The following is a 24,799-nucleotide window of genomic DNA, read 5'->3' on the forward strand; positions in this document are numbered from 1 at the left end:
TCAGATTGGCCTTGTCTCATGAAGCCTTTTAGTGAGATTGCGTATGCCGATCACGTTTCCACACCCAAAGCCATTCTGAGTGGGACAAAAAAAAGCAAAGGGGCTCAAGCATAAAGATTACCTCGTGAAGACTTTCTCTGGCTGACATCAAATTTGATTCCTCTGTACAGCTCCAAGGAGATTAAACCATACGCAATCATCATTACAATCCCTGGGATAAGGAAAAGAATGAGCAGCTGGAAGATGTACCTGCAGAAGCCAGAAGCAAGATTTAGACCAGAAGAGAAGGTGTGAGATGGATTCTTATCAGCCTCTCACTGAGCAAATTGACTCCTTTCATTCCCTTGGTATGATCCCCCCTTGTGTGCATTGATTATAGTTCACAGTGTAAGGGGATGAGACTAAAAAGTGCGACATAGCAAATCTTAGGCAAGGAATATTACAAGGTATTACTCTGTGTTTGTAGACTAGATTGTTTCTAGTCTAAATCAGTGGCTTTCCTAAGCTCTGGCTATAGTTAGGAGATGTAAAAGGCAAGCAAAAACTTTATAAAGTACAGTAGAGTCTCGCTTATCCAACATAAACGGGCCGGCAGAATGTTGGATAATAAGGAGAGATTAAGGAAAAGCCTATTAAACATCAAATTAGGTTATGATTTTACAAATTAAGCACCAAAACATTATGTTATACAACAAATTTGGCAGAAAAAGTAGTTCAATACACAGTAATGCTATGTAGTAATTACTGTATTTACGAATTTAGCACCAAAATATCATGATGTATTGAAAACATTGACTACAAAAATGCGTTGGATAATCCAGAATGTTGGATAAGAGAATGTTGGATAAGTGAGACTCTACTGTATGTGTTTCATTTTCAAACAATTTTTTAAGCAATGTAGTTAATCTTTTTCTAAAAAGAACCCTGGCTTCAAAGTTTCCATGTAATGTTCGACTTCCAAAAACTTGTATATACTCGAGTATAAGCCAACCCCTATATAAGCCGAGCCACCCAACTTTACCACAAAAAAACCCGGGAAAATGTATTGACTCGAGTATAAGATGAGGGTGCAAAATGCAGCAGTTGCTGGTAAATTTAAAAAATAAAAATAGATACCAATAAAATTACATTAATTTAGGCATCAGTAGGTTAAATGTTTTTGAATATTTACATAAAACTGTAATTGAAGATAAGACTGTCCAACTCTGATTACCATATATACTCGAGCATAAGTCAACCCAAATATATGCCGGCCTGGATCCTCACTTGAGTATAAGTCAAGGGGGGCTTTTGGGCTGAAAAACTCAGCTTATAATCGTGTATATACAGTACAGTAGAGTCTCACTTATCCAAGATAAACAGGCCGGCAGAACATTGGATAAGTGAAAATCTTGGATAATAAGGAGGGATTAAGAACAAAGCCTATTAAACATCAAATTACATTATGATTTTACAAATTAAGCACCAAAACATCATGTCTTACAACAAATTGACAAAAAAAGCAGTTCAATACACAGTAATGTTATGTAGTAATTACTGTATTTATGAATTTAGCACCAAAACATTGCAACATTTACTACTAAAAGGCAGACTGTGTTGGATAATACAGAACACTGGATAAGTGAAGTTTGGATTAGTGAGACTCTACTGTACTTCTTTTGGAGCTGGAACCGATTTGCTGTCTGACTCCAATATAACCAACTCTTGCTTGAAAAAAAGGGGTGGGGTGACAAATTAAACCCGAAACACAAAAAAGCCAATTTGTTCTTACCAAGATCTCTGCATCGTATCGCTCGGCCAATTGAATCGACACATGTTGGCTGTGCGGTTGTGATGTTTTGTAAATGACACCAGATTGCTGTAAACTGGATATGGTGTCATGATGGCAAAGGAGACGCACCAGGTCAGAGCAATCACCTTCAAGGCATGTGATTTGGTCTGCCAGACCCGAGATTGTAGTGGTTTGCAAATAGCACTGTATCTTTCCAAAGATATTGCAAATAGGCTGAATGTTGATACACTGACAGAGACTCCTGCGCAAAGGGGAAGGAGAGAAAAAAGTATAAATGTTTTATCTCTTGGTTCAGACTATTGCTGTTTCTTGACAGACTGTCAAAATGAAATTGGAAAATCAGCGTATTTAGCTTGCAAATGCTGATTTGTTATCAGGAAATGTTTGACTTTTATATCTATTTTGTATACCTGTATACTCAGATCAAGTAAAAAAATTCTGGACAAAATGTGTCCTGAGTGGAAACAAGAAGCCCTGATCTAGCTGATTTAGCCTTCAGAATCTGTTACTGAACATGTATAAAAAACTTGGTATATACATTAAATAATTATTTATAAACACACACAGGATAAAACAGCTTCATCTAACATTTTTTTCCCATTTGGGACACTGAAATGAAAATCATCAGCAAACTGGAGACTCATATAAAATCATCCTTGGCCCACTACCCTTTTTAGGAGCCAACTCAGGTTTTTATCAAAGTGTGCTTATTCTTTATTGGTATATGTGATTTTATCCATTTATGATTTGTTTTTATTGCTGAGTTTTATATTGCTTATTGCCTGGGCTTGGCCCCATGTAAGCCGCCTCGAGTCTCTTCGGGGAGATGGGGCGGGGTATAAAAATAAAATAATAATAATAATAATAATAATAATAATAATAATAATAATTAAAGGGGTTCCAGTGGTCTCTATAAGTTTCCAAATGTTTTTGTTCACTTACCCAAAGTCTACCTGACATGTCATATTTGCCTGTTTTTTTTAATTGAATAAAATGTTTATTGCAACCTGTAGAATGAATCTTATTTTTGTGCTGTAGCAATCTATTCTTATTCCGTTCCTCTTATTTCTGCTTTTGATACCATAGGTTCTTTTTAAAAAAGCAATGGCTAGGAACACAACAACTTTGTTAACTGAGTTATATTTTTATCACGGTTTTTTAAAGGTTTGAAGGAATCATGCGCCAGGTAGTGGATTATATGGCTTGCGATATTAGTGTTCATTCCTCCAACAGTAGTAGTAGTAGTAGTAGTAGTAGTAATACGCTTAATAATCATCATAATAATGATGCTCCCAGAAGGGCCTCAGGGCGGATTCCAATCACAAAAAGGCAAACATTCAATGTCTGAATACGACAACCAGTATGCACATAATATAGAAAATAAAAACCGAACATATAAAAACAAATTATAACATAACATCTAACATTAAAATAAGACATAACCTATCAAATAAATTATATCAACATAAAACAGAACATCAAATAGAAGCGTAAATTTCCCAAACTTCAGTGGACACTCATGGGGATTTGGTTAATCAGTTAAAATTCATGAGTAAACCAGGTTTCTTTTAAAACCTGAAAAATTTCAGGGGGTGGGGGTGGGGATGAACCCCTAACCACCACACCCCTTGGCTACAGCCCTGGTGAACTGTAAATCCCAGCAACTACAACTCCAAAATGACAAAATCGAGCCCCCTCCCAATCCCATCATTATTCAAATTTCGGCGTATGAGTATTTGTGCCAAATTTGGTCCAGTGAATGAAAATATATCCTGCATATCAGATATTTACATTACGATTCATAACAGTAGGTAAATTACAGTTCTGAAGTAGCAATGAAAATAATGTTATGGTTGGGGGTCACCACAACATGAGGAACTGTATTCAGGGGTTGCAGCATCAGGAAGGTTGAGTACTGATGTGATATCTATATATTTATAACTGATACAGCAAATTGCAATGTTTCTTTCTAGAATTCTTGTCATTTATGTAATGTATTACTAGATGAAAATATGTTGGAATAATAAAATCATCCAGAAATTTCTATCCATTTGGGATAGAACTCCACTGGTCATTTCTATCCAGGATGATGAATAACTGTGGGTGAGTCCCTTTTGGATTCAGACATCAATCATCTACAAATCCATCTAAGTTTGACACCACCAAGCCTACATTGCAGTCCATGTAGAAAGTGCAAAAATACAATGTGCATGGTTCAAAGCTCAATGCTCCCAAATGTGTGTTGCTGAGAAACAATGAGCTCTTGCCTTAAGCCCAGTTTCTGCTCTTCTGGGAAGCATTTTCTTTCCAGTGTGAGAAAGAGGATCGTGGACTAGATGGAGTTTCAGGGTCATGTTCTTACTAAGCTGTGGAAATTTAAAATTGCCCATGCATTTTACACACTTCAGCGGACAGTAAAACTTTAGTGCCAAGGAGCTTGACTGTTGCCCACCACAATAAGCATCAAATGAAGGAGAAAATCAATATATTTTTCAACAAGGGCAAGTACCCGACTGCAAATTCAACCACTAATCTTTCAGCTAAGAAAATTATTCTGCTACATAATATAACTCAAGAAAACTGAAGGGAGGACAGGAGATAGAGCAGACATTTGGAATGTACAATAATCCTATTAAAGGCTATAGTCTGTTTTTTTTTAGTACTGGAAGCTTGAAAAGTTCCTTTTAAAAAATCATTCAGTTTATAATTTGTTGCAAAACCACAAAAGGTGGAGTCATTGGTTAAACTGAATGGTCGATGAAAAAAATGTTTCAAAACTCATTAAATAATTAGGGGGCACCGGCATTTTGTTTCTCAAGTATCGTTAGTGAAAATTTTGTTACTCTAACGAGAATAATAAAATTTTGTTACTTTTTTGTTACAGTAATTGTTTAAGTAGGAAACCTTCAGAGGCCCCTTTCTTCCTCATTTTAACAGCTATTGGGATGAAACTTGCTACAATGGTAGAACACATTTACCACTGTTAGCCCATCAAATTTCAGAATGTTTCACGTATTTACGGATTTTTGAGGAATTTTCAAAGCTTTTATAAACAACACTTTAAAGAAAAAAACTACAACTGAATTTTCTACACAATGACACAAGATAACAGGGGATAATTTTCCCAACTTTCAGAAATAGTCATACATCTATTGATTTTAAGGATTTTTTCAACGTTTTGACACAAACTTTTTAAAAAGCCACAACAGCTATCTCATTGAATGTCTCCCATATTGACCAATAGAACTTCCATTTAGGGATTTATTCCCAGCCCAGCAAAGAAATTTACTTACTAGAAGTATCAGTCAGTCCTCCTCTTTGCAAATTCAACAATTTATTGGAATTGTGACTGGCTTCTACTACAGAGTGAAAATAGCTCTCCCCTATTCTGATGGGGGCTTTCTGCTGCTAAGGAGAATTCTGGGAAATGTAGTTTAGGACAGAGCATCTTGAACTCTCTGGTGTAGGGCTCCTCACCTTCCCAAACTACATTTTCCAGAATTCTGTGCTTTCTTAGTCTCTTTCCCAGTGAACTCTGCTTTCTCCCTGCTGCTTCCCCCTCCTAATGGCGATAGGCCATTAATTTAAAGAGGAATCGAAGCCTTTTTAGCTTTACTTTGCTTGCTTGCACTAAAAATAAATTTGACTTGGGGAGACTTCTGAGGTTTATAAAATTCAAACAAAAAAGTATTGAGTAAGTTATTCTTAAGTGCCCATGTGTCGGATATCGCATTGTAAGTATGAATTTAACAAATTTGATCTTACTTATGATGACTAATGAAAAAATTGCAGCACCCATTAGCTACTTGTTTCCCCTCTCCTATTCCTTTATGTTTGAATGCTTTTATTATTAAAGAAATCGGTATAAAAAAAATAGAATCAGTGCCCTAAAATTTGGATTTTTAAATCTCCAACTGATTCAAAAAGCCATTTAACTCCAGAAAAGTAATGAAAGAAAATAGCAAACCATCATTTCTCATTACACGAAAAGTAACTTTACCAGAATGTACAGTGCTGTGTTTACCCCATTTGACTTTTCTGTGTCTTGATGTGTTAGAACCTGGAACTAAAATGGATTGATCTGAGGTTATTAGTACTTGATGGATGCTAGATATCAACACTGAGAAGGTGCAAAACATTTTAATTGTGTCCCAAAATGTTAAGCATACAAAAGCAAGCTAGTATTGTTGGCTGTTGGTGCTGGAGCTATATTGAGACAGCCCTATGCTCACTCTGGTCATCAAGCTCATACTATCCTGACAGAAGCAGTGTGAATATTGACATCCCCCCTAAAATTTCCAAAACTATCTCAACCATCCCAAGGAGCTGGACACTGTTTGGTCTCTTTGGCCAGGCACAAGGTAAAAATGCAAGATCTTGACAAGGGATGGTTCTATGAGAAATTGAATCTTTGTGGATGATGACAATTTTCCCCCAGCTCTTCAACTGGGATGGATAACATATTGGGTACCTGGGCATACAAACCTGAGCCAGATTCCAAATCATCCCCTAGATTTATCCATCCAATTCTCTATAATGCAAGCCAAATAATTGACAGTGGCTGTTTTTTTAATTGACTGAGCTCCTCTGTTCTGCAGGGAGATCTAAACATCTACAAAGTCAAAAAAGCATGGAAGCCAAGAGTGTATATAAAAGGTAATGCTAATTACTCACTGTCCCAAACTTATTATATGATCACGTATTGGAAAAAAGAATTAACGCAAACCAAGTAAGACATTTGTAGTGTGGGGAGTGGATTTCATCAACTTCCAGGGGACAGATAAAGCAATTTATTGTGGGGGAAATGACATGGCCACATATTTCGCACAATAATATAGGCTTCGGAAATATGGGGGCATTCAACGATGGAGAGAGAAAAATGGAATGGATTAAAGAGGAGTCAGATCTCCTCTTACTCCTCTATTTTTGTGATGTTTCACTTTTTTATTTTTGTTGTTTATTCGTTCAATTGTTTCTAACTCTTCATGACCTCATGGACCAGCCCATGCCAGAGCTCTCTGTCGGCCATGGTCACCCCCAGCTTCTTCAAGGTCAAGCCAGTCACTTCAAGGATACTATCTATCCATCTTGCCCTTGCTCGGCCCCTTTTCCTTTTTCCTTCCATTTTCCCTAGCATCATTATCTTCTCCAAGCTTTCCTGTCTTCTCATTATGTGGCCAAAGTACTTCATCTTTGCCCCCTTCCCTCTAATGAGCAGTCGGGCATTATTTCCTGGAGGATGGTCCAAGGCACTCTCAAAATTTTCTTCCAAGACCACACCTACCCTGTTTCCCTGAAAATAAGACATCCCCAGAAAATAAGACCTAGTAGAGGTTTTGTTGAATTGCTAAATATAAGGCCTCCCCCGAAAGTAAGACCTAGCAAAGGTTTTGTTTGGAAGCATGCAGGATCGGTAAATGTACATACCATAGATTGTTGTACATGGAAATAAAGGTAGTAACAAGAAATAATAATAATAATATAATAACTTTATTCTTGTATCCCACCTCCATCTCCCAGAAGGGACTCAGGGCAGCTTACACAGGGACAAGCCCAACAACAACATAAATTTACATACGAACAGAAATTTAAAACAGTAATTTAAAAACAGTATAGCAATAAAATATAATATAGAAATTCTTGAAAGGTTTGGTTATGCTGGTTTGTGATGACAACTACTGTACAGTAGATAATAAATTTTCATTTTAAAAAAAATTCAACCATAAATGTGAATTCTTCTTTGTGGAAAAATAAGACATCCCCTGAAAATAAGACCTAGCACCTCTTTGGGAGCAAAAATTAATATAAGACACTGTCTTATTTTCGGGGAAACAGGGTATTCAACTTGTATACAGAACACACCACGAGACATTCGGGGCTTGGTGAATCCAAGTCTAGAGTTAAGATTGCTGGAAAAAACATTAACAACCTCAGATATGCAGATGATACCATTTTGATGGCTAAAAGCAAGGAGGAGCTGAGGAGCCTTATAACCAAGGTGAAAGAAGGAAGTGCAAAAGCTGGGTTGCAGTTAAACATCAAGAAAACCAAGATTAATCCACAAGAAACACAGCTTGGCTAAAACAAGGGGCCAGAAGATAGAAGACTTTCTTGTTCTAATAAAAGCCCTGTAACTTTCCAGTGGCTGCTCACATAATGTTTGCAAGTACATTTTCATTAAGTCTTTAATTATGATGGAACATCATTGATTATATTTAAACCCTCACATTACTTTTCTATAATCAGCAGAGATACTAATTTACGGTCAACTAGAACACTGTTAAAATCTCCTGGAAATTCTTCCTGATGAGATATTTTTGAATATTACCTACAGATTAGTAATTCCAGCAAAATTATTTTTATGTATAAACATGTAGGGTAAGATTGGAATTTATGGTGAAGTAAGGTGAGGTAAATTTAAATTATGCCAGTGTAAGACCATTTATTAAGCAATGCTTATTGGTTGAGGGGACACCTGAGGAAGTCAATTCATTTTTCAGAATGGTACCCATCCATGAGAGGGATGCCATTCTCTGTTATTGCCTCTGTTGTGACAGGACCTACAGTTATTCCTCAATGGTGGGATTGTGTATTCCTGTGAGGCAAAAGACTATGGTGATGCTAGCAGTGCTGCTAATAGGTTCGCCCATGTCGATAGATTTTGCTGAGGAGCCAGATTAAATGTGACAAACAGTCATTGGGCAGCAGCAGTAGTGAAGGGTGTCACTAGAGGAAAATTTCTCAGAAACAATAGCATTGGCACAATAGTAAATGTTTGTTAATACTGTGCAGGAAGAGGCACAGTAAATTTCTTTTGAATGTCTTTTGCTATGAAAATTCTACAATAAGACCATTTTTTAAAAAGACTAATTTTAAATCTACATCTTATGTTTAATCTCTGTTTTGTGTATTTTAATATGTATCTTGTGAAAATATGTTTTAATATGTTTATTTTAAATTATGTTTTTAGGTGAACGTGTGTTTTACAATGCTGTAACCCGCTTCGAGCCATGAGGCAAGGTGGGCAAGAAATAAAATTTATTATTATTATTTTATTTTATTATGACACAGCAAACAAGATAGATATGCTGGATTTCGTTTCACAAAATCACAAGTCGAACACTTCCCAAGTGTCTAGGACTGTGTGATGTATTTTCGGATGATGTGTGCAGATCCCAGTAGGGTGGCCTTTTGTAGTTGGGAGATCATAATTTTGTCAATGTCTGTTGTTTCCAAATGCCGGCTGAGATCTTTTGGCATGGCACCCAGTGTGCCCATCACCACCGAGACCACCTGCACTGGTTTCTGCCAGAGTCTTTGAAGTTCAATCTTGAGGTCCTGATAGCGGCTGAGTTTTTCCTGTTGTTTTTCGTCAATGCGACTGTCACCTGGGATGGCAACATCAATGATCCAAACCTTTTTCTTTTCCACAACTGTGATGTCTGGTGTGTTGTGTTCCAGAACTTTGTCAGTTTGGATTCGGAAGTCCCACAGTATCTTTGCGTGCCCATTTTCCAATACTTTTGCAGGTTTGTGATCCCACCAGTTCTTTGCTGCTGGGAGGTGGTACTTGAGGCATAAGTTCCAATGAATCATTTGGGCCACATAGTTGTGCCTCTGTTTGTAGTCTGTCTGTGCGATTTTCTTACAGCAGCTGAGGATATGATCAATGGTTTCGTCGGTTTCCTTGCAGAGTCTGCATTTTGGGTGATCGTCTGATTTTTCGATCTTGGCCTTAATTGCATTTGTCCTGATGGCTTGCTCCTGGGCTGCAAGGACCAGGCCTTCTGTCTCCTTCTTCAGGGTCCCATTCGTGACCCTGAAGATATTATTATTATTATTATTATTATTATTATTATTATTATTATTATTATTCAAAATTAAAAACGAGATAGTGTCAGAAGATAAGCCTCCACAGCATGGAGAGGGTAGAGCAGACAACAACACGGGTAGTTCTGTGGCTAATGATGCAAATGGACTCAAGATGAAAGAACTTCATTTGATGACCTGCTCAGGAGTGAAAGGTATTAAGGTACATGGATAAGTTCCTGTGGGATCACTATCGGGTGTGTGTTCAGAGAGAAAGACTCACCCTGGTTAATTACAACCAGCAGGCTGAGTAATTAGAATAATCAAGGTCAAGTTTGGACCACTCTCAAAGTGGTATAACTGTAGCGTGTTTGTTGTATGATTCTGAGCATATTGAATGTTTGCTCCTGGGCTTGCTTGGCATAAGCTTCTTGCTTGTAGCCTATTTAACGCTGGCAAGTTTGTCTTCTGTGCTCATCTCCATGAACCAGAATTGAAGACTGGAAGAACATATATTTTCTGATGGAAAGCATTGCATGAATGAAATGCAGAGACTATAAGTGAATTTGATACAGCAAAGGAACTGTGACTGTATTATTACTAGAAAGTTTGTGTTGCTGTTTTTTCATGAACTCTGCTGCACAAGAGTAAAATTTGAGTTTTACATTTCTTCTATTTGTGTTGCTCATTTTTGAATATAGAGGGATAATCTTCAGTTGGTCTGCACGCATTACCAAACTGTAAGAAAAGGAAAATCTGGAACTTCACAACACATAGGAGTATGGAATGTAAATAGCATGTAATGTGATTATTTGTGATTGTTTGGTTTAAAATGTATTTTATTATCCTATTCTAATTTAATATTTAATGTCTATTTTAATTTTGTATTGTTCTTATGGCATTGAATAGTTGCCGACATGTAAAGCTGCCTTGAGTCCTCTTCGAGGTGGAGAAAGGTGGGATAGAAATATCATAAATAAATCAATAAATAAATTGGGGAAGCTAGTCATTGTAAAACAAGAAATGAAATATGTAATTATTGAAAAGTTGAAGCAAGGGAGCTAAAGTGATCAAGAATGGGACATTATTAGTCGGATAATTATACGGTATTTTATTCAGGAACTGAAAATTTAAGGCAATAATAGGGTGGCATTAATAGTGAAGAGAAATGCAGCAAAAGCCGTGAAAAGGTATAATACAAAGTCTAAAGGAATAATACAAGGTATTTGAAAAAGAATCCCTATTTACCATTTAAATTAAATGGTGAATAGGGAGTTCTTTTTCAAACACCCTGTATAGATAAAGAACTTTCAGAAACTGGAAAAAATGAGCCCATTCAAAGTATATTATTCCACTGGAGCATTTTGAGAGTTAAAACACAGGGAAGAATAGCAAATGCTTCTATGCCCACTTGTTCATAAATATACTTCAGTTCAGATGAATCAATTGGACAAGGTTTTTCTCAGTCTTATGAATACATTTGACAGGACTAAACAGAATAAACTGTGACTAAATGTGTAGTGTGCTAATGGTGAGAGATGACTGCTTACTGATATAGATAGTAACAAGAATTAGATGTAAAATGGTGGCCCACTTATGTCTGCTTAATAGTTTAGATCTAGAATTGAAGGACACCACCTGGACTCTTCGTAAGAGAGTCCGTTTTATGGAGTAAACAAACTGTTATATGCTGATGATATTCTGTGCTGCCCTCTGCTCAGATTAGGTTCCAGATGGTTTCAAAGAGTTTACAAGGTGATTTGTCAGAGAAAATCACTAGTTGCCAACTAATCTGCTTGCTTTCTGGAATAGCATCAGAAATGATCATTTGATCAGAAGGTTGTTAAACAAATTAGTACTTTCGGATATTTACAGCAATTCAGTGAAATTACTTCAATTATTTTAGGTCATAGCAAAAATAATTAGTGTTTAACTCCAATAAAACTTCCGTAAGTTCCATAGGTATTGACTGAGCAATGGGATAGATTAGATCTCATTATTTATAGATATAGACAGTCCTTTCCCAATTAATTTTGAGACTGGCAGAGGCAGAGCAATGAAAAATACCGCAGGTTAAAAACGTTAAGATATTTATTTGATGTTCTGCCAGAAACCCTTGCAGGACATATTAGTATGGGGTAAGAGTTTATGCCAGATATTTTGGCTCTATGTCAGCTCTCATGTATGATTTTAAATTATGTACATTTATAAGAACACGTTAACAGCTGTGCAGTGGTGGTTGGAGTGTGGAGGATGGGTATATTGTTTTTGTGATGTGTGCTGGGGAAAGCTTTTATTTTCATTGTACCATGTACAATGACAATAAAGTTATTTTATTCTATGAGGAGAAAAAAGGATAGATCTTGGAGTAACGGTAATTCACGGGAGACAAAACCACTCACTATTAAGTAAAAAGGGGCCATGGTGGCACAATGGGTTAAACCCTTGTGCTGCTGAACTGCTGACCTGAAGGTTGGCAGTTTGAATCCACAAGATGGGGTGAGCTCCCACTGTCAGCCCTAGCTCCTGCCAACCTAGCAGTTCGAAAACTTGCAAATGTTTCACTGTACAGTAGAGTCTCACTTATCCAAGCCTCGCTTATCCAAGCCTCTGGATAATCTAAGCCATTTTTGCAGTCAATGTTTTCAATATATCGTGATATTTTGGTGCTAAATTCATAAATACAGTAATTACAACATAACATTACTGCGTATTGAACTAGGTTTTCTGTCAAATTTGTTGTATAGCATGATGTTTAGGTGCTTAATTTGTAAAATCATTACCTAATTTAATGTTTAATAGGCTTTTCCTCAATCCCTCCTTATTATCCAAGATATTCGCTTATCCAAGCTTCTGCCGGCCCGTTTAGCTTGGATAAGTGAGACTCTACTGTATTTCCATTTGTAAGAAGGCATGAATGTTTGCTTCTGTTTGTGTATATGTTGTAATGCACTCTGAGTTCCCTTGGGGAGAAGGGCAGAATATAAATAAAGTGTAGTTGCTGTTGTTGTTGCTATTATTAAAATATTAAAAGTAGCCTATTGGAAGATTTCCTAATCTTCCTAAATTAGACTGGTCCCCACCTTGGCCACATTCCAGAAAGAGTTGAAAACCTGGCTATTTCAATGTGCATTTGACTGATTTGGCATAAATTGATGGTGTCCTTTTATCTCCACCTACACCTAACCATTGCACTTTATACTGGTCCATCTTTAGAGGTTGCAGAATATTGCACATATATAAATTCTATTGCCTTGCCTCCAATCTTGAATACACTCACTGTGCCTGGCTATTGGTCGGTTATATGTTTTTATTATTTTATTGTATTTATATGCTTTATGATTTTATATGTTTTAAATTTATTCTGTTGATGTATTTTAGGGTATATTTTGGGCTTGGTCCCCATGTGAGCCACTCCGAGTCCCTTCGGGGAGATGGAGCGGGATACAAGAATATTATTATATTATCTTTTCATGTAGATAATATGACCCTCATTGTTGCCACTATTCCCAGTTTATCACATTTATATCATTGGAGCTGGGATAGGCAATTTTTTTTTAAAATGACAGTTCCTATATTCCCTCACCTTTGGCTATGCTGGTTGATGATGAGAGCTGTAGACCAAGAATATCTGGAAAGTCAAAGATTAATAACCCAGCCTCAGTTGTCAACAAAAGGCTTCTTTTTTTGCTGCGATCTCAAGCGAAGCGTGGTTGGTATCCAGAGGCCATTACAAGAATATTTCTATACAACAATGGTTAACTATTTGTAGAAACTAGACAACCGAGGGGTGGCCTATGCCAGAAAAAAACTGCACCTACCTCTATTCCAGTGCTGTAGGAACACATGGCATAAGATCGTTTTAACAGTGACAAGCTCTTGTGCATTTTAAAACTCACTTCTTGTGCTTGGTGCATAAGTGTCACAATTTTTTAAAATGTGTAGATGGGAGCTTTCACTAATGAAAAGGCAAAATAAACTGTGTCTGTTTTCTTTGAGCCAGCAAAACCTTACCACTGCTTGCCTTGCCAAGCACTTCTCCAGCAGAGCCCTGCTTACAAAATTTCCCAGCCATAAGATCAGCGCTTGAATATGGCTAGGTTTGGCTGAGTGGCGGAACCAAGGAGAAGGAGAAAGAAATACTCCCAATCTGAATATGGGCTGGGGAAATGTCTGACAAAGTTATCATAGTATATAATATTGCACCAAGAGAGGAGGGGACAGCTCCAGGGCAAAATGCTCTGAATTGCAGCTAGATTATTTTGCTGGTGTAGACAACCTCTGAGAGTGTTTGTCACCAGGGCTCCATATGGAAAAGAGAAAGAAATAGTTTTTTTAAAAATGAAGGATTGAAACTGTAATGGGATCTTGTACTAGATTGTATTATGTCTAAAAGGCTAAACATAGACCCACTTTTAAAGGAAGCAGGCAGCATGCACTCTTATTGTATCTCGATATATTCAAAGTACTATATTGTGCACTTTTACATAGTAAATCTATTAGAGGTTATATATATTTCACACAACTAGACAATTGTTTATCTAGTGCAGAAATTTCCAAACATTTCATGTTGGTAACACAATTATTTAGACATACATCATTTTGCAACACAGTAATTCAGATTTACTAACAAATCAGGGGTTCAACCAATCCCTTATAAGAGATAAGGACACATACTTAAACTGTAATAACAACATATATGAAGACACAAGAAAACCTTTCACATATATTTTCAAATATATGATTTATTGCTCATTTCATGAAAACTCAAATGGTTCTCATTACATTTGCGAGGCACACGCTTACAAACTGCAGCCAACACACTAATGTGTCACAACAACCAGTTTGGATAGCTGCGATTTAGCATCTAACACAGAGAAATCATCTAGAAAGAGAGTGTTGACAGTTATTGAGACATAACTAAGAGAGATGTATGCTAAACAAAACATAGAACAATGTGCATTTGTAGTGCCATTCAGCATCTTTTCAATACTATTTTAAACACAACTTTGTTGTTGCCAGTTTAACTCATTAAACAGTCACCCCTGGTGGTGCAATGGGTTAAAACTTGGTGCTGGCAGGCTGCTGACCTGAAGGTTGGGTAGCTGATCTGAAGGTTGTCAGTTCAAATTTGAGGGAGCATGGATAAGCTCCCTCTGTCAGCTCCAGCTCCCCATGCAGGCACATGAGAGAAGCCTCCCACAAGAATGGTAAAAAATCAAAACATCCGGGCATCCCCTGGGCAATGTCCTTGCAGACGGGCAATTCTCTCACACCAGAAACAACTTGCAGTTTCTCAAGTTGCTCCTGACACGAAAAAAACTCAATAAACAACAAACTAACATCTATATTGAACAGAGTGGAACATGAGAATATCTGTTAACAAATTGATTTGAATATCTGTTAACTAATCAAACCATGTAGAGTTATCATTGTTATTCCAGATTTAAACAAGAAGCCTTGCTTGAAAAAGGACGGATCACTGAATTGGAGTTCGCTTCATTTCTTCATAAGGAACCCTTGATTATTTCCTGACCTTTGTGATTACAGCATTGTCACTGGATAGTTTCAGAAGTTTTGTCTGTGGAGCCATCTGTTAATCCTGGAGTAATTTAAACTAACGAAGTGGCAAATGAAAGCTAACATTTATTCAAGGACCTAATAAAATTATATAACCATGATAAAACCAAACATCACTGAACTCAGTTGCCTGGCATCTAGTGCCAAAACACTCAGCATATAACTACTGTTACTTGTTTTTCTAGTACACAAAGAAGTGAAAAAAGTTTTACATAGATACGTGATTCTGCATTGTTTCTGCCATAGATTTTTAAAGTCTTCAATCAAAGAGCAAAATGTTACCAATGAATGAAATCACCGCCCCACACCCATCAAATTGCACTTGTGTAAAAAGTGAGTGTAGGAAACCTAACTCAGAAATGTGTGATTCATCACAGCTAACACTGTCAGATTCTATTTTAACACACAAAGATTTAAGCAACAAAGAAGTGTTGTGGTAAAGAACATTTATGACCACAGCTTTTCGCAACCATTCAGTTTTCCTTACACAATACATTCCCAGGAGATTGTGATGCTGTCATAAATGTCACAGTAATTTCTCCCCTGAAATGTCTTTATGATTGTAATCACCAAGGATGAAGACAAGCTTTTCATTCTTGTTCTAATTTTATATTGGCAATTACCTCAAACTTCTAGACTGTCATTTGTAACACTTCACTGATTTATTGATTATCAAATAAAACATGTTCCCCATTTTCGTCAAACTGAACTTTGAGTCATTTACTGTGGCTACCGTCTGTATAGCAAATATTATTTAAGACACAATATGCTTTTGCAGAGTGTATTTTGCCTCTTTTTTCTTTTAGGAAAACACGGTGAATTTTTTTGTACACAAAATATTCGGAAAACAAAGAGCAGTTCTATGACAAAAGGACGTTAAGTGTACTGTAAAATGTATTGGGGGGGGGGGGCGTCAGGTTGCTGCATAGTAGAAGTGGGCATGGAGCCTGTTTCTCCCATTTTATCCATTCTTTTGTTCTTTTCGTTTTGGGCGGGAGGTTGAAACAGGAACCTCTCTCCTGGAATGAAAATAAGCTCAAAACAAAAGAAAGCAAGAGCGGATACCGGGAGCCGCCACTCATCTTCTCTGCAGATGGAGGGGAAAGCATCACAGGAGGAATGGTATCTTAAGCCCTGTTTTAAATTCAGTTCTCTTCTGCAGATGGAGAGGAAATCATCACAAAAATAGTGGTATCTTAAGACCTGTCTTTAAATCCAGTTCTCTTCTGCAGACAGAGGAGAAAGCATCACAGGAATGTGTTGTTGAAGGCTTTCATGGCCGGGATCACAGGATTGTTGTATGTTTTTCGGGCTGTATGGCCATGTTCCAGAAGTATTCTCTCCTGACATTTCGCCCACATCTATGGTAGGCATCCTCAGAGGTTGTGAGTTATGGAGAAAACTAAGCAAAGAGGTAAGTATATATCTGTGGAAAGTCTAGGGTGAGACAGGTCAGTGTGAATGTTGTAGTTAATCACCTTAATTAGCATTGAAAAGCTTATCTGCTGTCTTCTTCCTGCCTCTGGGGCATCCTTTGTTTAGAGTCGTTAACTGCCCTTGGTTGATTCATGTCTAGAAATCCTCTGTTTTCAGAGTGTTGCTTTTTATTTACTGTTCTGATTTTTGAGTTTTTAAATACTGGTGACCAGATTTTCATGGTTTCCTCCTTTCTGTTGAAGTTGTCCACATGCTTGTGAATTTCAATGGCTTCTCTATGTAGTCTGACATGATAGTTGTTGGAGTGGTCAAGCATTTCTGTGTTCTCAAATAATATACTGTGTCCAGGTTGGCTCATCAAGTGCTCTGCTATGGCTGATTTCTGTGGTTGAGTGAGTCTGCAGTGCCTTTCATGTTCTTTGATTCGTGTTTGGGTGCTGTGTTTGGTGGTCCATATGTAGACTTGTCCACAGCTGCATGGTATACGGTAGACTCGTGCACAGGATCCCTCTTGTCTTTCACTGACCGTAGCATTTGTTGGATTTTCTTTGTGGGTCTGTAGATGGTTTGTAGGTTGTGCTTCTTCATCAGTTTGCCTATGCAGTCAGTGGTTCCCTTGATGTATGGTAAGAACACCTTTCCTCTGGGTGGATCTTTGTCTTGACTCTCATGGCTTGTTCTTGGTCTTGCAGCTCTTCTGATATCTGTGGTGGAGTATCCATTGGCCTGTAGAGCCTAGTTTAGGTGGTTTAGTTCACCTTGGAGGAGGTGAGATTAGCAGATTCTTTGTGCACAGTCTGTCAGGGCTTTGATTGTGCTTTTTTTTTTTGACTGGGGTGATGGTTGGAGTTTTTATGGAGGTATCTATCTGTGTGTGTAGGTTTTCTGTAAACTGTGTGGCCCAATTGTTGATTGGGTTTGTAGATGACCAGAACATCTAGAAATGGCAGTTTTCCTTCCTTTTCTTTTTCCATGGTGAATTGGATGTTTGCGTGGATGCTGTTGAGGTGGTCCAGGAACTTGCTGAGTTCCTCTTCCCCATGGCTCCAAATGGTGAAGGTGTCATCTACATATCTGAACCATACAGTTGGCTTTTTTGGTGCTGTTTCTAGGGCTTGTTTTTCAAAGTGCTCCATATAGAAATTTGCTACTACTGGGCTGAGGGGGCTCCCCATGGCCACTCCATCTTTCTGTTCATAGAATCCATTGTCCCATTGAAAATAGCTAGTGGTGAGGCAATGGTGAAACAGGGCTGTGATGTCTTCTGGGAAGTTTTATTTGATTAGTGTGAGAGTGTCAGCTACTGGGACCTTGGTAAATAGGGACACCACATCGAAGCTGATCAGGATGTCCTTGGTGCTGATCTTTTCTATGAAGTGTGTTGAGTCCTTGATATAATGCGCAGTGAGCCCAATATGGGTTTGTAGCTGTGTAGACAGATATATATTTACCTCTTTGCTTAGTTTTCTCCATACCTCACAACCTCTGAGGATGCCTGCCATAGATGTGGGTGAAACATCAGGAGAGAATGCTTCTGGAACGTGGCTATACAGCCCGAAAAACATACGACAACCCTATCACAGGAATGGTATCTTAAGTAGCTCTGGTGCTTTTAATCCAGGTCGTGATGAAGGATATAAGGACAAACCATGCCATTATAATAACTTTATTTTTGTGTCCTGCCACCATCTCCCCGAAGGGACTCGGGGTGGCTCACACAGGGACGAGCCTGAACAACAACATAGCATTACAACATAGCATTAAGCAATTAAATTTAAAATAGTGCAACACAAGATAAAACAACATAACATCACAGTTACTTTTAAAACCTGAGCATCAAATTGCTTTGCACAGCAAAGGGTGACTGGTGCAGAGTTTCAAGGGGTCCAAGGGTAAATCAGAGCAAGTAGGGGAGGAACAAGGGTACAATTCCACTTGAAGTGCTATAGCATATAGAGTGAGGAACAGTAATAAGGTGCCATAAGGATTTGTAAACATAAAACAGATAACAATGATGGGCTTATTCATTCAAACGCGCTCCAGAACATCCATGTTTTCAATTCTCGGCAGAACATGGGTAATAACAAATATGTGAGGGGAAGTCATAGGGAGGAGGGAGCAAGCTTGTTTTCTGCTGCCCTGCAGACTAGGACGCGGAACAATGGCTTCAAACTACAGGAAAGGAGATTCCACCTGAACATCAGGAAGAACTTCCTGACTGTGAGGGCTGTTCGGCAGTGGAACTCTTTGCCCCGGAGTGTGGTTGAGGCTTTTAAGCAGAGGCTAGATGGCCATCTGTTGTAGGTGCTTTGAATGTGATTTCCTGCTTCTTGGCAGGGGGTTGGACTAGATGGCCCATGAGGTCTCTTCCAACTCTACTATTCTATGATTCTATGATTCTATGACAGGGCCAACCTGATCTCTCTAGGGAGAGAGTTCCAGAGCCGGGGGGGGGGGGGCACCACCGAGGCTTTCTCCTTCATCCCCACCAACCGCATTTGAGACAGAGGTGGGAGAGAGAGAAGCACCTCCCTGGATGATCTTAGGGCCCGTGTAGGTTCGTAGGGGAGGAGGCGATCGCAGAGACAAAGATGATGGTAAGGGGGGAGGAATCCCCCCCCCATTGCCACCAGTTAAATAAAAATTGAAATAGTGAGGTTGGGCACTAGGCTGTGCATGTGGTGTGTGGAGCATCTTTGACACTTGGCAGGAAGGAATGGTGCTCTGCTCTGCTACCCTCCTGCTACTGCTCCTGGAGAAGTTAGAAGGCAGGGCCAGTGGGAGGAAAGGGAAATGTTTTTAAGGAGATTTTCTTTATAGAAAGAAAAAAAAATCCTAAAAATCGGGGATGACCCAAACATTATAAAACCTGGTGGGCTAAAAGTGGTAGATATGTCCTCCATATGTGGTGATTTTCAACCCAATAGCTCTAAAACTGAGGGGAAGGGGAGCCTGGGGAAGCCCGTCCATAGTGGCTAACGGGTCAAACATTTTCATTTTTTTGGGTGTGGAACAAAACCGCCCATTCAGAAAGGCATCCGTTTTCAGGAGGTGCACAAAAATGGGGTGCTTACTAATGAAACAAACAGAAATGGATAGTGATTCTATACGAATGCACAAGACTACTGCATAGTGCCCCCACATTTCTCCAACCTATTGCAGAACTGGCACCAACCTATTGCAGATCTGGACATGGGGACTTACTGGTAACTTCCTTTTGCAATGCCCCTAAAATACTGCCATAGCACCTAAATACACTGTTGTATGTATTCTATAAGATTCCAGCCATTGTTTAACCAGCCTCTATCTTTTTAATAAAATGTATATTTGTCTAATGGACAGGGTTGTGTTTCATTTACTCTCCTTAAACACACAAATTAGGAGTCTTGGTTATGACAGTCATGGTTTCTTCTTTCACTTAAATAGATCTGGGCTTTTGTGTATTAGGAAATGTTTTCAGAAGTTTGGGAATTACAAAATTAAAACTTGCCTTTCTTTCAAAACAGCAGCAACACACATTGCCAACACAACTGCTAATCTTGTGCATATAAAACAACATGAAGGAGCTGACATTCATTTTATATATAATACATTATTATTATGTTTATGTATACCCTGCTTTCTTCTCTTAAATGATTCAAAATGGCTATACACAAATAGAAGACGGGAAAATTATGTCGTAGAGGGTATGGAAATCACTGTACCGTAGAAGGTATGAAAATACATATCTAAAATAAAACACACACTTGTTGTTCTGTGCCTTCAGGTCATTTTGAAGTCATGGTGACCCAAAGGGATTTTCTTTTAGTAAGATGTGTTCAGAGGATATTTGCCTTTGCTTTCTTCTGAAGCTAAAAGAGTGTGATTTCCCAAAGTCACCCAAAAGCGCTCCCATGGCTGAGTAGAAGTTTGAACCTTCTACTCCAGAATTGTACTCCAATACTCAAATCACTGCACCACACTGGCTCAAACAGACATTTAGCTACATTAATAGTTTCCTGCATTTCCTTTGGGAAAATCACAGCACTTTAAAGTGTCTTGTCATCTGATCCTGAGAACAAGAGCAGTAAGTAGTGCTGGTAGACTAACTTCATATTTAAGCCATAGGAACTCTAGCCTTGACTTCAGGCTTGGGAACTCATATGATAAAATCACACAATGGTTTTCCCAGTCTTTAGAGACAGACATGTTATTAGCAAAAATGAACACACCCTAGAAAAAGATGAGCCAGAATGCTTCACATTTCATTTTCTCTGTGAAGGGACTTTCCCTGTCCATCATTGGCACTCCCAGTGAGCCTCACTTGCAATCTAAAATTGTAAAGACAGAAATGTTTTTGCCCACTTTGGGGTCAGAAAATGTCATAAGAGGGATGTGTATTCCCTATGATTTATAGGCTTTTCCTTCAGCTGTGAGATTTATGCAGAGATACAATTGGCCTTCTATATCATGGATTACACCACCCATGGCCTGAAAATTCCTCCCACAAATTTCCAAAAGCAAATCTTGATTTTTCCATTTTATATAATCCTCTAGACCAGGGGTCCCCAAACTAAGGCCCGGGGGCCGGATGCGGCCCTCCAAGGTCATTTACCTGGCCCCCGCCCTCAGTTTTATAATATAATATTTTTATATCAGTTTTACTAATATAATATATTGTATATACATATAATATTGATAATATTCTTATGTTATACAATATAATGCTAATAGTAATACCATATAATATTAATTATATGTTATATATTGCATATTATATAATAGTATAGTGGTATAGTTCAATATAGTAATATATAATGCTAATATTGTGTTATGCTAATAATATAATATATTGTATGTACATACAGCTGCTCTGAGTCCCCTTCGGGGTGAGAAGGGTGGGATATAAATGTAGTAAATAAATGCAGCAAATAAATAATTAATTTTAGACTTAGGCTCGGCCAAAGTCTGACATGACTTGAAGGCACACAAACAATAACAATCCTAATTAACTTGACTATCTCATTGGCCAGAAGCAGGCCCACACTTTCCATTGAAATCCTAATAGGTTTATGTTGGTTAAAATTGTTTTCATTTTTAAATATTGTATTGTTCTTTCATTGTTGTTGTTGTTGTTGCACTACAAATAAGACATGTGCAGTATGCATAGGAATTTGTTTGTATTTTTTTTTTCAAATGATAATTCGGCCCCTCAACAGTCTGAAGGATTGTGGACCGGCCCTCTGCTTAAAAAGTTTGGGGACCCCTGCTCTAGACTGTTTTTCTATCTTATGTCCCTGTTCCCTGTGGTTTTTATTCTTATCTTTTTCTCACCCCAAGTTTTAACTGAGTGTTCATGCGGCCCGCCCTGTTATATTGCTTTTTTTGATTTTGTGTTGTACTGTACATGATTATTTATTGTATTGTTATCTGTATTATGATATGTTGTTTTTATATTTTGCTATATTGTATTGTCCTGGGCATGGCCCCATGTAAGCCGCCCCGAGTCCCCGTTGGGGAGATGGTGGTGGGGTATAAATAAAGTTTTATTATTATTATTATTATATAAGGTACAACGTTTCACTTTGCTGTTGTATATAGACTTGAGCATCCACAGATTTTGGTATCCATGGTGCGTGTTGTGTCCTGGAACAAATGGCACTGGATAGCAAGGACCCAGCTTATATTTATCTTACTAAACACAGAGCAAGCATACTAAATTTACAATCTGTTGGTAATGAAAAGTAGGTACTATGACAAAGAAACATCATTCACCACTTGAGAGAGGATCTCTACCAAATATGTGATAAGTTGATTCACAGGAGGTAAGCTTTAGCCTTTCCTAATTTGCTTCTCGCCAGATGTTTGTGAGATGACAGCACTCATAATCACCTTTCCATGCATGCTAGTGGTGATATCGGTGGTAGTCCAACACATCTGGATGTAACCTTAGGAATAAAGGTATACTTCTATGTTTGTTGTATCTGAAAATAGAGCTTGCCTCTATGACAAATAACCATCTAGCAATAAATTATAAAGTTGTTTTCATGTCTGCAATTGTGGTGATGTCTTTATTTTGTCTCATGTCACATCACATTAAGCTGAAGCAATTTGTCTTTTAGTCTATTAACCTTGCAATCACTCTTAATGTCGACTCTGCTCATCAGATTATAAAACTGGTGCCTTTGAAGTCTCCTGGGCTCTATTTTGTACTTTGTGAAGACTGTGAGTGGAAAAATAAATGCTCCTCTGTGTGTAGGCATTCAATGCACCTTTATGACAGTTTTAAGAAAAAAATCAACCAAAAATACCTCCATATTCCTAGGGAGGACCACAAACACTTCTAGAGTGAATATTTTTTGGAACATGAGTAAGTGAAACCATGGATAAATAAAGAGGGTGTACTATATACTGTATACAAGGAACAGTTCTAGTTTTGCAGAAATAAAAAATAATAACCACATTAATTTACAGTAGTGGTTCTTAATCTGGGATCCCTAGATGTTTTTGGCCTTCAACTCCCCAGAAATCCTAACAGCTGGTAAACTGGCTGGGATTTCTGGGAGTTGTAGGCCAAAAACATCTGGGAACCCCAGGTTGAGAACCACTGATTTACAGTATGGTGTTAGATAAGGGTGAATTCTAGAGGTGCCAATTGAAATGACAGACCAATTCACAATACATTAACAATTGACCAATTTGACCAGGACACTGAAGACCAACTGACGTTTGTGAAGTGGATATGTCAATGAAAGAATTTCACATATTATTGCTGGTTTCCTCCCCCCCCCCTTTCTGTTGAGGAATTTAAGCTCTGCCAAAACCTCAGGTTTGGGGGCCTGGTGTGCTTAGCTTTCTAGAAGGCCAAAATAGGCATGGATGGGTAGTAGGCAAAACCAGAGGTTTATTCTCACTGGCCAGAGAGGATGTCAAAGGAGAAAGCACTCCAAAGCACTGACATAACACAATTGCAAATACAGAGCATTTTTATTTCATTTGGAGCTATTCAAAAAGCCCACGCCATCTCCTGATTGGCTGAAAAATTGTCTGGCTAAGATCTACGTCCTGAGTGGTTCAGGACTCAGTTGGATGTAATCGCTGTTGGTTCTTTGTATGATGGAAAATTCAATAACTGTCATTGGAGCATTTGAAGTGTCAGACCATTTATTGATCATCCTCAGAGAGCAGCACAATTAGAGAGGAATGCAATGTGACATTGGGAAATGAGTCCATCATTAGTTTAATGGGTTGACTCCGATTAACACAATAGGGTGAATCGTAACACACAATAAGCTGCTCTCAGGTGTTGGTTAGTCAATAGACCTTGATCCAAGGAGCTGATGCAGAAGTCTGGGAAAAGGGAACATTCCCAGACTACCCCAGATCATATTATACCAAATAGATAAAGGAAAACCAAAAGACTCTGACTCAAATATGTTCCTCTTCTATTCTTCCTAATTCATTATGTGAGGATTATGATGATTTTCTATGGGTGAGCGTGAAGCAAGGGTAAGATGAGTTCATATTCTGGAGAATTTCCAGGGAATTTTATAGAAAAGTTACTTTTTAGGGCAATTAGAAATGACCATGTGGCTGGTTATGTTTTCCAATGGAGCCACAGATAATAATTCATAATTTGGGGTCTGATTTCTCAATATATATACATTTTAATAAGTAAAGAGATATCAGATTCTCTCCTGACGTTTCGCCCACATCTATGGCAGGCATCCTCAGAGGTTGTGAGGTATGATCCATACCTCACAACCTCTGAGGATGCCTGCCATAGATGTGGGCGAAACGTCAGGAGAGAATGCTTCTGGAACATGGCCACACAGCCCGAAAGACATACAACAACCCTGTGATTCTGGCCATGAAAGCCTTCGACAACAGATATCAGATTCCAATATTTACTCTCTCTCATTAAAATTGAAATACAGTAGAGTCTCACTTATCCAACATAAACGGGCCGGCAGAATGTTGAATAATAAGGAGGCATTAAGGAAAAGCCTATTAAACATCAAATTAGGTTATGATTTTACAAATTAAGCACCAAAACAACATGTTATACAACAAATTTGACAGAAAAAGTAGTTCAATACGCAGTAGTGCTATGTAGTAATTACTGTATTTACAAATTTAGCACCAAAATATCATGATGTATTGAAAACATTGACTACAAAAATGTGTTGGATAATCCAGAAC

The 24,799-nt window shown here is 38.1% G+C and overlaps 1 protein-coding gene across 1 annotated transcript in view; it reads right to left on the reverse strand.

Annotated features, from left to right (window-relative positions):
• cckar (cholecystokinin A receptor) overlaps positions 1 to 24,799 on the reverse strand; it is a 62,175-nt gene that overhangs the window by 15,420 nt on the left and 21,956 nt on the right. Inside the window, exons 3-4 of the mRNA XM_003226127.4 lie at positions 1,772 to 2,033; positions 122 to 249 (exon numbers count right to left, since the gene is read on the reverse strand). Coding sequence (XP_003226175.1) covers positions 122 to 249; positions 1,772 to 2,033 — 390 coding nt within the window. The remainder of the gene's footprint in view (positions 1 to 121; positions 250 to 1,771; positions 2,034 to 24,799) is intronic.

This window comes from Anolis carolinensis, chromosome 5, assembly GCF_035594765.1.
Source record: "Anolis carolinensis isolate JA03-04 chromosome 5, rAnoCar3.1.pri, whole genome shotgun sequence".
NCBI classification, from domain to species: Eukaryota; Metazoa; Chordata; class Lepidosauria; order Squamata; family Dactyloidae; genus Anolis; species Anolis carolinensis.